Genomic DNA, 16,518 nt, shown 5'->3' with positions numbered 1-16,518 from the left:
TTTTTTCCCCATTTGTTTTTCCTTCCTCCGTTCTGTTATTTAAAAAAAAAAAAAAAATTATGATGTGGCAGGGGTAATTCAGCTCTGCTGTTGGGCCCTGCTGCGGATCATTGACTACACTGCGCAGTTGACCCTCGTGCAGTGGTGTGGTGCGGTGAGGATCTGTCGATTCTCCCCTTGGGGCTAAGATGCGAATGAATGTGTGTGTGGATGAGTAAATTGGGAGTGTGTCGTCCTGTCTCGGCTACTTCCCTTTCTTTTTTTTTTTTTTTTTTTTTTTTTATGCGAGGAAGAAGGAACCAAAGGCCATGAGCCCGCAGTAACAGTTCCCTCCAAGAGAAAAACAAAATACAATAGAGAGCCAAATTCAAGATCCGATCATTTTGAGATGCCTGGACACACTGCGTTTGAAAGACTGGAGATCATAGGCAGCAGGAAATACAGACAGAGGGAGACAGTTCCAGAGCTGACCTGTTGCATAAATGAAAGACTGGGAGTAACGGTTAACTCTTGCATTAGAGAGTTGGACAGAAAAAGGATGAGAGTTTGCTGCCAGACGGGTGCTACACGCCCGTCGTAGAGGTGGAGGAATGCAAGCAGACAGTTCAGAGGAGCAGTGACCATTAAAGTAGCGATAGAAAAGAGATAAAGATGCAACAGTGCGGCAAAGAGACAGAGGTTGAAGGGAGTCAGTAAGAGGAGGAGAGTTAATGAGACGAAAAGCCTTTGACTCCACCCTATTGAGAAGAGCTGTATGTGGGGAGCCTCCCCACACATGAGAGTTGCACTCCACACAGGGGCGGATAAAACCCCTGTATAGAGTCAACAATTGCGCAGGGGTAAAGAAAGAGCGGAGTCGGCTTAGCACACCCAATCTCTTGGAAGCAGATTTTACAAGAGATGTAATATGATCTTTCCAAGATAAGTCCCGAGTAAATGAAACCCCAAGCATGTTCAAGGATGATGCAGGATTAAGCTGAATATTATTAAACATTAGTGGGTATACCTGTGGAAGATTTTGTCGGGTTGATAGGTGTAAGAACTGAGTCTTAGATGCATTAAAGACAACTATATTATTTTTACCCCAGTCAGAGATACGAGCCAAGTCAGACATTAGGTGTGCCATAGCCTCATCCCTTGTTTGTTGAAGTAACTGTTGAGATGGGCGTTGCGGGAACCGAATGGAAAGGTGAAGGGTGGAGTCATCAGCGTATGAGTGGATATGGTTAGATGTACAGCTTAGAAGATCATTGATGAATAAAAGGAAGAGAGTTGGTGATAGGACAGAGCCCTGAGGAACACCACTGTTGATAGATCTAGGAGAAGAACGATGGCCGTCTACAACAGCGGCTATAGAACGACCAGAAAGGAAGCTAGCGATGAAGGCACAGATAGAAGGATAGAAACCGTAGGAGGGCAGTTTGGAAATTAAAGATTTATGCCAGACTCGATCGAAAGCCTTTGAGATGTCAAGTGCAATGGCAAAGCTTTCGCCAAAGTCCCGAAAGGAGGATGACCAGGAGTCTGAAAGGTAGGTGAGAAGATCGCCAGTGGAGCGTCCCTGACGGAACCCATACTGACGATCGGAAAGAAGGTTGTGATAGGAAAGATGCCGCAAAATTTTTCTATTAAGAATTGACTCGAAAACTTTTGAAATACAGGACGTTAAAGCAATTAGACGATAGTTGGAGGGTTGGGAGTGGTCACCCTTCTTTGGGACTGGCTGAATGAGAGCAAACTTCCAGAAAGAAGGAAAGGTACAAGTTGACAGACAAAGACGAAAGAGTTTGCCTAGGCAGGGTGTAAGCACAGAAGCACAGTTCTTGAGAACAACAGGAGGGACCCCATCAGGCCCATATGCCTTGTTAGTACTGAGGCCAGTGATGGCAGAAAATACATCAACTGAAGAAATTTTAATGTCAGCCATGAGGAAGTCAGAGGGAGGAAGTGATGGAGGAACAGCACCGGAATCGTCTAAGGTAGAATTGGAGGAGAAAGTCTGTGCGAAGAGATCTGCTTTATCAGTAGAAGAAATAGCTACAGAACCATCAGAGTAGAAAAGAGGAGGGAAGGATGATGAGGTAAAGTTGTTAGAAAGATTTTTGGCAAGATGCCAGAAGGAGCGGGAAGAATTCGAGTTGGAGAGTTGAGAGCATTTAGTATGGATGAAATTATTTTTAGTAGAGCGAAGAACAGACTTAGCACGATTCCGGGCAGAAACGTAAAGATGATGTGATTCAGGGGTGGGTTGGCTCCGGTACCTTTTGTAGGCCCTTTCCTTGTTGCGGACAACATTAGAATAAGCGTGATTAAACCAAGGCTTTCTTGCGTTAGTCAAAGGATATGAGAAAGGAATGTATGCTTCCATGCCCGAGAGAATAACCTCCGTAATGCGCAAGGCACACTCAGATGGCTCACGGCCATGAAAGCAATAATCATTCCAGGGAAAATCAAAGAAGTACTGCCTGAGGGCCTCCCAGTCTGCGGCTCCAAAATGCCACAGACGACGTTTCCCTGGAGGGTCCACAGGCCGTACCGGAGTGATAGGACAGGTTAAGGTAATAAGGTTGTGATCGGAGGAGCCCAACGGAGAGAAAAGATTAACAGAGTAAGCAGAAGGATTAGTTGTGAGGAAGAGGTCAAGTATGTTGGAGCTCTCTCCAAGGCGGTCAGGGATACGGGTAGGGTGCTGTACAAGCTGCTCTAGGTCATTAAGGATAGAAAAGATGTAGGCTTGTTCACCAGGTGGATCCGTGAAAGGAGAGGAGAGCCAAAGGTGGTGGTGAACATTGAAATCTCCAAGAATGGAGATTTCAGAGAAAGGAGAAATGGATAGAATGTGTTCCATCGTAGAAGTAAGATAGTCGAAGAACTTTTGATAGTCAGTAGAATTAGGGGATAAGTAAACAGCACAGATATATTTAGTCAGAGAATGACAGGAAAGTCGAAGCCAGAGTGTGGAGAATGCAGAAGAATCAAGTTCAGGAACACGAGAGCAAGATAAGTCGTTGCGTATATATACACAACAGCCACCTTTGGCTTTGAAATGACTATAGAGAAAGTAGGAGGATACAGAAAAGGGTTTGCTGTCAGTTGCCTCAGACAGCTGAGTCTCCGTTAGAAAAAGAAGGTGAGGTTTAGAGGAGGAGAGGTGGTGCTCAACAGTGCGAAAGTTAGAGGAAAGGCCGCGAATGTTGCAGAAATGAAGAAGAAGTCAGACAGTGGTTCCAGGCACCTTGATTCGTCACCGGGAGAGGGGCAGATGGTGAGGGCATTTATGGTCCCCCCCCCCTGGGGACTCCGAGGCTTGATATAACGACGCCATTTTAGGTAAATTTTGAATAGGAAGTGTAGTGTGTACTGTGCATGTAGTTTGGTGAAGATAGTTAGAGAAATTTGTACTGGAGAGCATGCTGGCCTACTCTCTGTGTAACTGAGACACTGAAAAAGTTCAGCAAAGGGGGATGGTCAGGAACTAGTCCTGAGGGCTGATGAAACGGGAGCTCCAGCACTCCCTGTCATCAGCTTTCCATCCACCTCGGGAGTACTGCCCTGCTCGACTGCCCTGCTCGACTGGTGCCTAGGTATATGGATAGATAGATAGATAGATAGACAAATGTTATGCCAGGAGTTTTTAGGTCGGCTTCTCGCCCTAAGAATGCCTAGGGTGCAGCTGGGTTCCCTTTCTAGACCGGAGCTTAGACACAGTATGAGAGGAACAGGGCATAAAAACACAGGGCAACAACCTTACACGTATATTACCAAATTCTCTGCTACAGAACGGGAAGACAATTCACACGATATGCTAAACAAAGGATATGCTAAACAGGTTGGGAGATGGGTTTCGAATATCATGCAGGATACTAGATAGGCAATGGTCTTAGTCTGGGTAAGGAGGCAATACACAGATTTCACAGTCCTTGCACGGGAGGCCTGTCTCCCAGTGAGAAGGCAAAATATGGGTTTTACTGTGCACGAGGTAGTTCAAGAGTCTTTATTCTGACACTGACTATATTTCCCGATTTAAGATAGTTATATATTGTTACTGGCTCATACAGGGTGGATATGCACTGTCACGGAGTGATGATAATGACACTGAGTTTGCCTCTCGTTTCGCACAGGGTGGATATGCACTGTTGCAAGCATCTTTTCTCATCATTCATTCATTCATTGCCAGATGCCATGTATCCCAAATGGGGTGGCCAAGGGCTTAGAGTTAACTGTTTTACAGGGAGGGGCACTAATCCTCCACCAACCCCACTTGACACATAGGGATGCCAACAGCATCTGGTGTTCCCAGGCGGTCACCCATCCAAGTACTAACCAGACCCAACGTTGCTTAACTTCGCTGATCGGACAGGAAGTGGTGTACTCAATGTGGTATGGCCCTTTTCTCACTTCACTGAATTTCACTATTCACTTGCACTGCACAGTCTTTGCCTCTTACTCAATGTCTATGGGAACCATGTATCACAGTCACTTATCAGGCAAAGGGGAAGGGGGAAGGCCTGGGGACTCACAATTGTCGGCCTGGGATAGGCGGAGTCCGTGCAGGAGTCACGTTGTCCCGAGGCCATGAGACAACTCGCAGAGGCATCATCTCTCGTGGAGGGCTCATACTGGGCGTGGTGAAGGGCCCCCTCACTGTTGGGGCTGGGGACTGGAGTCTGGTCCTCAGTGCTAGGGCTAAACAGGTTCTGAAGGCGCTCCCTCAAGCGCCTGGTGGAGGAAGGACATTGCATTTGTCAGGGAGGGGAGAGGTCTTGCCCTGGAGTCCTATGGGTGCCCTCGGAGGTCCATCGGCTACGGTCTCCTTCCCACTGTGTTGCCATCAGGGTGGGACTGTGGTGTCACCCCTGGCAGGAGTCTGTCAGGTGGGGGTCCTCCTCAGGGGCCAACTGGATGGAAAATAGTCCCAGGGATAACACCGGGCCTCTCCACCAGTCCTCGGGGCAGAAGTCCTCCCCCTGGAGGTTGCCTTGGCCTGGATGGACAGAGAAGCAGCCTGCACTCCCGCCGGTATGCAGGGCTGATCGCAGGTCACCCTCACGTTGCGGAGTCACAGGGGACAAGGGACTTTGGCGTCCCTCCCCGGTGCAGCTACCGGCCATCTCCAAGTTCCTTTGGGCAACAGACAGAGGGCGGCCAGAGGCTGTCCCTTCCCTGTCAGTGCAGTTTCCGGGGCCCGACTCCCCGTTGGGACCGCAGTCAAAGCACAGCTACAGGCCGTTGCTTGACTGCAGGCGCGGCTACAGGCCATCGCTGAAGTCCCGTATAGAGGGTGATGTGTAGACAAGGAGCGGCTACAGGCCGCCTCCTGCTTACTCGTGCAGCTACAGGCCATCACCGGTATCATGCCCTCCAAGGCAATTGCAGAAGAAGAGGGGGCGTACCTTTCTCTCCCCACGTGCAGCTTCCAGCCATCACAGGTTCTGCACTTGTTGGAGCACATACAGGCCGCCTCCATTTTTGGGGCCCAGCTACAGGTTGTGGCTTTTTTTGTGTGCAGCTACCGGCCGTAACAAGGGCACAGCTACAGGCCGTTGCCTTTTTATTGGAGTGGCCACAGGCCATCTCCTGGTTTTTAGAGCAGCTACAGGCCATCTCTAGGGTTGCGCAGCTACCAGCCGTCACTGGGATGCTGCTTGGAGCTGATTGTTCAGCTCCACCCCAATCCTGGTGAGGGCTAGCTTGCCCGAAAGGTAATGCACTCAGACTGGGGTGGTCAAGTCGGGTGCACTCCGGGGAATAGGGGAGCACAGCCCGGGGGGACTTAAGTCCGTACTGACTGGACACAGCGCGTGCACTATCTACCCCTCCATAGTCTCCTCCTGGGGGCGTGGTGGTGCCCTGAGTTGCCACGGCCGGTATTTCATTAGATATATTGAAAAAAACCCTAAAGATGAGTTATTTAGGATATAAATATGAACAACTTTGTGCCTGGCAATGAAACATTACTTGAATTAAAATGCAGTATAATGCTCCCAGAAGCACCCAGACACCCCCACAAGGAGCCCACAGAGGAGCAACGACAGCACGCCGGGACTCGGAGTGACAACGGCATAAGTCCGCCCGGGCCGCGCGCCCCTATGACCCCTAACTCACCTGCCGCCACCATAGAAGGAATACTAGACTAACTTCTGGGCAAGCCTTCCCCAACCAGCTTCGGGGTGGAGCTGTTTCTCCAGCTCCTGCCAGCACACCTGAGATGGCCTCTAGCCGCTCACCCCTCAATAAGGAGACAGCCTGTAGCCGCTCTGAGGGTAATAAGGAGACAGCCTGTAGCCGCTCTGAGGGTAATAAGGAGACAGCCTGTAGCTGCTCCCGCCTTCGTCAGAAGATGGCCTGTAGCCGCTCTGAAGGTGTCCTTCTTGAGACGGCCTATAACTGCTCACCCCTCAATAAGGGGACAGCCTGTAGCCGCTCTGAGGGTAATTAGGAGAGCCTGTAGCCGCTCCTGCCTTCGTCAGGAGATGGCCTGTAGCCGCTCTGAAGGTGTCCTTCTTGAGACGGCATGTAGCCCCTCGATAAGGAGACAGCCTGTAGCCACTCTAAGGGTAATAAGGATACTGCCTGTAGCCGTTCCCACCTTCGCCAGGAGATGGCCTGTAGCCACTCTGAAGGTGTCACTCAAGACGGCCTGTAGCTGCTCCTGCCTTCATCAGGAGACGGCCTGTAGCCATCCCGAAGGTGCCCTTGGGTCTGCTGGTAGCTGTTCCCTCCCACAGGCCACAGCCAGTAGATGGGCCTTGATGACGGCCGGTAGCTGCGCCCCCAGAAGGCCACGGTCAGTAGCCGGGTCCTATGGCAGGAGATGGTCTGTAGCCGCTCCTCCGTCTGAAGCTGACGCCTGTTCCCCGACTCTTGACCCAGAGTGACCCAGAGGGAGTCTCGGCCTCGACGCTGGAGATCTTCGTCCCCCGTCAGCAGCCTGAACGAAAGGTTCAGGTAGTTATTCGGCCCCAACCCTGGGGGCCGTACTCCCGCCCCCAGCCCCGAGATCGCGGGGCCCTTCGCTGCCCACAGCCCCGGACGAGAGAGGACGTCCCTGCGCGTGATCCCGTGGCCTCTGGATATAGAGGCCCCCAGCGGAACACAGCCCCGTCAGTAGCGGAGCTGTGACACCTCCGCCCTTGTACCTGACCGCCACGACGCCCGGACCCGAAAGGAGTGACAGTGATAGTAGTGTCCGTGACCTAGTACCATATTGGCAGAACAGTGAACTAATCCTCTAATGGAAGTCAGTGATAATACCAAAGTGGTGGAATGAGTAAGTGACTGTGTAACCGCGAATATGGCCACCCAGTGAGAGTCGGGTCTATCAGAGTGAATACGCTACCACCAGAAAATTCCTCCTGATACTAAGACCATATCCAGACCCCAGTGCCAATGAAACACTTACCAGCAAGGAACACTATTAGCAACTCCACAAATACATAAAACCCGAACTTCCCATAATTAATAATACTCTGCCTTAAGTGCTATTCACTGTGATCCGAGCAGTATCCTGCACGATACTGATAACCCATATCTAGACGTAAGAGTTGTAATTGTCCAGTGTATCTGTATCAGTGACACCTACTCTTTCCTCTGTCCAACTTAGTAATACACGTGTAAGGTTGTTGCCTTGAGTTTTTGTGTCCTACCTCTCTCCTATTTCTCTAAGCTCCGGTCTACAGAGCCCCGCTACACACTAGGCATTTACGGGACGGGAAGCCGGACACTAAAGCACCTAGCATTACATGAATATTTATGAGGAATAAGCGATGTGAAAATTCAACGTCACAAGTCAGGAAGGAATAGAATTCCAAACGATATAAGTTACGATGTGGATGAACTGGACATCGACTAATAAAGCAACAAACGTCACGTCATAAAGGAGTAAAACATTTGAAACTCTATAGGGTAGAGAAGTGGATTGAGAAGGTGTTGTAACCTAAGAAGAAGGTTTTTAATGATATCGAAAGGATCGAGTAACTTAAAAGTCCAATAAGAGAATGAACACTATGAAACGATATAAGGTAAAGAAGTTAATAATTGAAATATTGGAACCTAAAGAAAGGGAATTTGATGTTAATACAAATGATCCAATAGGTTATAAGGTAAAAAGAGTTATTCAATTGTTTGTTGTTGACGTCTGCTGCACAATTGCCAAGATAATGACACACTGAGCACCAACACATCAGACGAATTTGAAATAATGGCAATTCGAGTGATATTATTATTGTTATGGTGGGGTGTGCTGGTGGCCGGCGCACCAGAGCAGGGCCTGTGGCATCTCCACACAACAGAGGTAACGTAAATGTTTTTCGTGATGTTTTCCAATATGGTAATACGTGTCCGATATACGTTTCCTGCATTGATAACCCTTTGGAGTGGTTTGGCTTATTGCTCACATAATGTAACTTAGGGGCGAATAACTGGTTATTCATGTCATAGATGTCTTGGCATGGTTAGCATGACCTCATGCCTCTGCGCATCTGATGGTGCAACAAATGCATCACGTGAAGAAGCAACGTTGTACAGTTGTCACGTAGACTTACAAATAAAATTCAAAGGCTTTACGATAAATTATTACAAAACCATGACACTGGTTCCCAACGAAATCAATATAATCCATATGTTTCACTGGTCTACAGTTAGTCAACTTTCTTCTACATTTCTTCTGCAAATAAAAAATAAGTGGGATGTTGATGGTTCTTTAACCTGTACAACCCTGCTGTTGGCATGGTGCCAACAGTACAAAAGTCTCGATTAATCCCAGTGATGTAATGGTGCCGACAGCAAAATTCGAGCACTGTAGTGTGTCTCAAACTGCTTCAATCTAGCATATTTTTTTCCTAAGGAGTAGTTTAATGTATTGGCAACACTGTGTCCAAGCAGTTGTAGCACTGAGTTTGGTTCTGCATGGCGGGATAACATCAGTTTGCCACTGTCCGTTGTAGTGTCAGCATGTTGCGAAAATCACGTAATTTTTCCGCCTCATTGGGCTGGAGGAGGCTGTTGAAACTGTCACATGGACCCTTCTATCCCTTCATTTAGTGATTCATCAGAAAAGGAAGACCTGGATGACTTCTGGGGAGGAATATGAGCCAGTGGAGAAGGATATTGAGAACGGGGAATCCCCTATTCTCCTCCCCGGTTCTCTCTCATCCCTCCCAGCTGGGTAGGAAAACGTAGCTCATGACTTGGGAAACTGGGCTAGAAACACGATGGATGGCCATCCTGCTCTTATTTCTCCTATAAGGAGTACTTTTTTTTTTTGCTTTTCCTTGATATATATGTCCTTCTGGATTGTTTTATGCAATAAAAATTTTTTCCATTTTTGGTCGGGGATTGGGTGGGTATAATACTGTATTGCAAAAATGCCTGGGATGATACGGGTTAATGTGGTGTTATGGTATTATAAACATGTACCTCAACCCAAATTAGGGTAAAATTTCACAAGTACACAGTACACCCTATTATTGGACAACTATTTTTTTTCTGATGTGTTTTGCATGACTTTGACATTCATTTTGTCAGAAATTCTTCCTTGTGCCCTTTCCCCCCCCTCCCCCCTCAAATGTAGCAAATCCGACAAAACTGAAGGTAAAATCATCCAAAACAAAGCAAAACACACCAGAAAAAGTTGTTGCTCAAGAAGTGGTCTTTATTTACTTTATTGCCGTGCCGTTTCTTTAGTTGGCAGTTGTACCATACCCAGTGGATTTGTGCTGTCATATGGTGTATGTGTTTTTGTGTACAAATGAGTATTTCTATTTTTTATGACTTTTTAATTTTCATACCTTGGAGTGTAAAGTGGAGGGACTGTAAGAAAATGTTCTGGAAAGAGGCAAAGAGAGTAAGACAGGGTGGAAGTGAGGTTAACAGGGGAGTGAAAGATAAAAATGGTAGATTACTAGTGGAGAAGGGTGAAAAAGTGAGCAGATGGAGAGAACACTTTAAGGAATTGTTGAACATAGAGGATGGAAGTAATGCGAGTATAAGTGGCTGGGGAATGGCTGGGAGAAAGAGGGAGGTGAGAAGACAGGAAGAAATCAGTAGGATAGAAGTTCTGGAAGCAATGAAGAAAGTTAAATTGGGGAAAGCCTCAGGAATTGATGGAGTGTGTGGTGAAATGCTGAAGCATGGGGGAGAGATAGTAGTAGAATGGATGTGGAAGATGTCCAGATTGGTCTGGGAGGAAGGTAGAGTCCCAGAGGATTGGAAGTCAGGTATAATTATTCCCTTGTACAAAGGGAAAGGGGAAAAAGAAGTGTGTGGTAATCATAGGGGCATTTGTCTTCTTAGTATTATAGGAAAAGTGTATGGTAGGATACTTATTGACAGAGTTAGAGAAAGAACAGAGAAATTAGTTGGAGAAGAACAGGGAGGCTTTAGGAAGGGAAGAGGTTGTGTAGATCAGATATTCTTAGATCTTTAGTGGAAAAGTTTCTAGAGAAGGGAAAGAAGTTGTATGCGGCTTTCTTGGATTTGAAGAAAGCATTTATTATTCTTTTTCTGTGCCTGTCCTCCTCTCTTCCTATTTCTCCCATCTTTCCTGTCACTTCTTATTGCTTTTCTTTCCTTCACAAGTGGCTTTACATTGAGTGACAAGCCAGATGGTTTCCTGTAAGCCAAGAAACCATTTACAACGCTGGATGGTAACCATATAACCAAACCATATGTGCTTCCAATGTGTCAAGTGGGTTGGTGGAGGGTTAGTGCCCCTCCCCGTAAAACAAATTACTCAAGAGTCAAATGGCCACCCTGTACGGGATTATGGCTTCTGGCAATAGGTAGATAGATAGATAGATATGGCAGGGTGGATAGACAAGGACTGTGGAAAGTATTAAGAATATATGGAGTAGATGGGAAGTTGTTGAATGCTGTGAAGAGTATGTATGATGGTGCTAAGGCTGCAGTGTGTGTGGATGGTGAACTAAGTAAATTTTTCTCTTTGAAGGTTGGGTTGAAACAGGGATGTGTCATGTCTGCATGGTTGTTCAATCTGTACATGGATGGGGTAATAAAAGAGGTACAAGGTAGGGTAGTGGATGTTGGAGTGGCCCTGGTGAGAGAGGGTAGTGTTTGGAAACTCCCTGTACTGTTGTTTGCAGATGATACTGTGTTGTTGAATGAAGATGAAGGGGAGCTGCAAGGCTTGGTGGATGAGTTTGGGAGAGTGTGTAAGAAATGGAATCTAAAGCTGAATGTAGGGAAGAGTATAGTGATGGTTGCCAATTTTATCCTTAGTCATTGAATCTGATTTCAACTTTGAAAACATGAGAAACCCACATTTGACTCCCTGATTGGCTGAATCAGGACCATAACACACCAGCGTAAATAAAAGCATACCACCTGTGATCCGTTGCCTTCTGTAGAGAGAGTTGTGACAAGTGTGTTCCAACCTGCGTGGGTCCTGTGACCCGCAGGCACCTTGTTGCCTTCCTGTAGTGTAGGCAGCAGGGACAGGCAGATTGAATGTCCAGCACGCATTTTGCCGTTAACTGTGATTAATTGGATTTCTTCATCAAATATGCCTCACAGCATAGCTTGGGGATGTTCTACCCAACCTGAACAAAGGAAAATTATGCATAGCTCTCCCAGAAATCCTCAGGGAAGAAAGGAATGGGAAATAAATACGGTATTCAGTTGGACAATTGGAGAGCAAATGCTGTTATTTGTTCACTTAGTTTAACCCGCGCTGTCCTGGCGACGTGAATTAATGCGGCAACATTGCAAGGTCCCTAAATTGCACAATTTTCAATTTTCGCGAGTGATTTTTGGCACGTATACACGGGACATCTTCCTCTATTCCTCTACAAGATGCCAAGCAGGAACAGTGCCTTACACCGCATAACCTCTCCCCTCCCCCCTGCACGCCATTGTCTCGGCAATTCACCAGGTACCAGTGACCTGGCCAATAAAGACATTCAGGGCCAGAGTGATTCCCCAATCGATGACAATGTGGAGGACAAAGTTTACATAGTATTAGAGGAAGAAACAGTCAGAAATGATGATCAGGTAATGTGGGAAAAAAAAGGTCATGAATGGTGACGAGTTAGTGAGTGAAACAATGCTTATAATGCCTATATTACTGTTTGAAAACCAATATACTCTTGTACTACATCTAAATTCCTACCAAGTAAATAAATAAATACTGTTTATGAGTGGATAAAATAGTTACCCTCCCATAGAACTCGTTTTCTTTGGTGCCAGCCTGTTAGAAAACCCAGTCAGGTAAGGAAGTACTCGTACCTAAATCTGGTATTTTAAACCTCAGGTGAGCGATTTCTCTATGAATTTTCGATGTTTCTCACCAAAAGCGGATGTTTGAGCCAAAAAAAAAAAAGGTCCAAAAACGTCGGGATGGGGCGGGTTAACCCGCCCCGTCCCGGAGACGTGAATTCACGTCCTCACATGATGTGCACTCATATCCCAGAGACGTAAATTAACGCGGCAACATTGCAAGGTCCCTAATTTGCACAATTTTCAATTTTTGCGAGTGATTTTTGGCACGTATACACTGGACACCTTCCTCTACAAGATGCCAGGCAGGGACAATGCCTTACCCAGCAAGACCTCCTCCCCCCCCCCACATAACCTTTTCTCAGCAATTCACCTGTTATCAGTGACCTGGCCAGTAAAGCCATGTCATGCCACGGTACGAAATTCAGGGCCAGAGTGATTACCCAATCGATGACAATGTGGAGGACAAACATTAGAGGAAGAAACAGTCAGAAATGATGATCAGATAATGTGGCAAAAAAAGGTCAGGAATGGTGATGAGTTAGTGAGTGAAACAATGCTTATAATGCCTATATTACCGTGCGAAAACCAATATACTCTTGTACTACATATAAATTCATACCAAACAAATAAATAAATACCGTTTATGAGTGGTGTAGAATAGTTATCCTCCCATAGAGCTCATTTTCTTTGCAGCCAGCCTGATAGAAAACCCTGTAAGGTAAGGAGATACTCCTACCTGGATCAAGTATTTTAAACCTCAGGTGAGCGATTTCTCTATGAATTTTCGATGTTTCTCACCAAAAGCGGATGTTTGAGCCAAAAAAAAAAAAAAAAAGGTCCAAAAATGTCAGGACTGGGGCGTACCACTGCCCAGAAAACGTCGGGATAGGGCGGGTTAAATACTGTACAGTATGAATTTTATAAAAGATATTGCTTGTAATACTGTCATTTGATCCCTGAAACACTTCTTTATCATCCAAATTAAATAAACTTGAGATTATCCCCAGCAATCTTGTAACTTATTATATGTTAAAACAAAATGTATCATGCCACAGCTGCAGAATTCACCATTGTGATGCAAGATGTGACTGGCAAGCTTAATGATTCAATAACAGCTGCTGTATAATTGAGCCGTAATTCACATTATTTGTGTTTTTGAAACTGTCAGGAACTTGTGTGCAGTTCGTATGTTACCTCAGTACAGTAATGGTATTAAAAAATCACAACTAACAACTCATTTCACAAAAGAGTTGTTAGTTGTAAACATCTGAATGAAGATTTTTTTTCAAATCAAATTATTAGGTTTTGAAAGTAAAAAATGATGGAAATATATGCAGGTGACAGCATGGTGGTTCAGCATAAGTTGTGAGTGGGGTTGGGAGGCAACATGGTGCCTTGTCTCCAGTTGTCGTAACATTGTATAGAAGGCGCTGATGACCATAATGCACCACCAAGAAACAAAAACACATTTCATTTAATAGAGGAGATGTTAACAGACTACCAACACAGGCACACATTAGACCCCTCAGTATCTAACTTATTTTTAATTTGTGGAAGAAACATCAGAGAATAAAGTTGACCAAAAATGTGCAACATACTGGTTCCTATTTGTATTTCTTAGGGATCTGGTTTTATGGTTTTGTAAACATTATCCAGATTTGGTAATGGTCTTTATGACTCCTGTTTCCAGTCTTCGGTTATGTATGCAGTGTAGATTTGTTACATGTTCCCTTGAACACATTTACAGAAGTAGCACTCAGATTTTCTGGCAGTTTGTTTGAATCATAATTTTGCACAGTGGAGCCCCCCGATTAGCATCATCATCATTTGCGGTTTCATGGTTGGCGGTGGCCTACACATATTCCCAGACACCAGGTTTCGCGTGAAAAACCCTCTGTTTGCAACAAGAAAAATGTAAACAAACCCTACGCTTGGATAGTGATTGTCATTTGTGGAGGTGCCAGAGGTGGTGGGGCTCAGTAGCCTCACCACCTGCCTCAGAAATTATACCCCATCCCTTCCATTAAGCACCTCACTCCAGCCTTCCAAGTGCGTTTCCATGGCTATTACTGGATGTACTTTGTATTAATATTCATTTCTTTTCAGGAGTGATCAGTAAATTTTACATTGCATAAATGGGTTTTAGGGGAAGTTGGTATGGATCTGGAACCAGTTTGCTTAGCTATCCTTTTTCCCATAGGATCAGTGCTTCAATTTTAGCGACTTCATAGCTTGCGGTACTTTTCACAGAACCAAATAGGTGCGAAATGTGGAGCCCCACTGTACATAAAAGGGCTTTACATTTGTTTTTTTATTTTACCAGTACCTTATTCTGAACAGCTAACAATACACCTCTAACCCAGTGTCCTCCAGTGTTATCACATGTTCTAATTTAAGTTCTTTGTGGAACAACTAAGACTGGTTTGTTATTGAGCTGCGTGACAAGTCCACTTTGCCCAACACTGTCAAAATCATTCCATCATCACTCGATCATGCTTAGTGCTCATATCATCTTTCATAGTTTTTCCAAAGTTCATTTTCTTTTTTGAATCACTGTCTGCATAGAAATTCAATATTTCTCCATTCTTTCTTAATTTCATAAACAGTTGATGAACCAGTAGCATATTTGTCATGCAACTTCTGCATGGGAACATCACAGTCCAGTATTTTTTTAATTGTTTTAGGTTTTAGCATAATAAAAATGTGTTACTGAATAACACCACAAACAGACCAAATAATGAAGATAATTGAGAGAGTTCTAGAAGGTATGATTTGACAAAGAATGAATATTGATGGGATGCAGTTTGGGTTTATGCCAAGCAAAGGAACCATTGATACCATATTCATTGTTCGACAGCATTGGGAAAAATACTGTCTACCTGTCTGTTGCCAGACGCCTTAATCCCTTGTACGGGGTGGCCACAAACAAATCGCCTCAACGTCACCCTGTCCCCCACCATTTCACTGCCCGGCTCCCAATTCACAACCCCCTCTCTCATATACCTCTCCACTCCATCCCTCCATCTCATCCTTGGCTTTTCCCTCCCTCTCTTCCCCTCCATCTCACTCACATACACTCTCCATCCTCTCCACATGGCCAAACCACCTCAGTGTGTTTCTCCTAACGCTTCCTATCACATCCACATCCACACCACAACACTCCTTCACATCCTCATTTGTCACTCTCTCTCTCCATGTGACTTCACATGCTCTTCTCAAATAACTCATTTCCACTGCTCTCACTCTTGACTTGTGTCCTTCCAACAACGTCCAAGCTTCACTTCCACACGTCAGAGTTGGTATCACAATACTGTCATGCAGCAACTTTTTCACTTCCATGCTCACTTCCTCATTTCTTATCACTGCCTTCAAGGAACCAGCAACCTTTCTTCCTTGTTGTACCCTTTCAAGCACTTCACCCTCCAAACTTCCATCCTTACTCATCACACCCAAGTACAGTACTTAAATCTACTCACATTTTCCATCTTCTTATCATCCAACCTCTTTGTACAATCACTGACTTCACCTCTCTCAAAGACCATAACTTTACCCTTCCCTACATTCACCTTTAAATTCTGTTTCTTACACACTCTTCCAAACTCATCCACCAAGACTTGCAGCTCCCCTTCGACTTCACTTAACAACACAGTATCATCAACAAACAACAGTACAGGGAGTTTCCAAACACTACCCTCTCTCATTAGGGCCACTCCAACATCTACTGCCCTACCTTGTATCTCTTTTATAACCCCATCCATATACAGATTGAACACCAAGGAGACATGACACATCCCTGTTTCAACCCAACCGTCAAATAGAAAAACTCACTCAGTTCACTGTCCACACGCACTGCAGCCTTACCACCATCATACATACTCTTCACAGCATTCAACAACTTCCTGTCTACTCCATATACTGTATTCTTAATACTTTCCACAATCCTTGTCTGTCCACCCTGTCATATGCTTTCTCCAGATCCATGAAGGCCACATACAACTTCTTTCCCTTCTCTAGACACTTTTCCTCTAAGGATCTAAGAATGAATATCTGATCTACACAACCTCTTCCCTTCCTAAAGCCTCCCTGTTCTTCTCCAACTAATTCCTCTGTTATTTCCCTAACTCTGTCAGTAAGTATCCTACCGTATACTTTTCCTGTTACACTAAGAAGACAAATGCCCCTATGATTACCACACACTTCATTTTCCCCTTTCCCTTTGTACCTGACTTCCAATCCTCCGGGACTTTACCTTCCTCTCAGGCCAATCTGCACATCTTTCAC

General features: G+C 45.4%; 1 protein-coding gene and 1 pseudogene across 1 annotated transcript in view; one reads left to right on the top strand and one right to left on the bottom strand.

Moving 5' to 3' along the window:
• Nucleotides 1–4,275: 4,275 nt before the first annotated feature.
• On the bottom strand, nucleotides 4,276–4,394 carry LOC145417061 (5S ribosomal RNA; annotated as a pseudogene).
• Nucleotides 4,395–8,161: 3,767 nt separating this feature from the next.
• LOC145416986 (transmembrane protein 87A) overlaps nucleotides 8,162–16,518 on the top strand; it is a 151,958-nt gene continuing 143,601 nt past the window's right edge. The window contains exon 1 of the mRNA XM_080285828.1: nucleotides 8,162–8,293. Coding sequence (XP_080141954.1) covers nucleotides 8,201–8,293 — 93 coding nt within the window. The 5' untranslated portion in view covers nucleotides 8,162–8,200. The remainder of the gene's footprint in view (nucleotides 8,294–16,518) is intronic.

This window comes from Coenobita brevimanus, chromosome 108 (assembly GCF_032717465.1).
Source record: "Coenobita brevimanus isolate Jiangsu-jjx chromosome 108, ASM3271746v2, whole genome shotgun sequence".
Classification (NCBI taxonomy): domain Eukaryota; kingdom Metazoa; phylum Arthropoda; class Malacostraca; order Decapoda; family Coenobitidae; genus Coenobita; species Coenobita brevimanus.
Note: the sequence above shows the minus strand (reverse complement) of the source record. Positions and strands in the feature narration are given on the sequence as shown.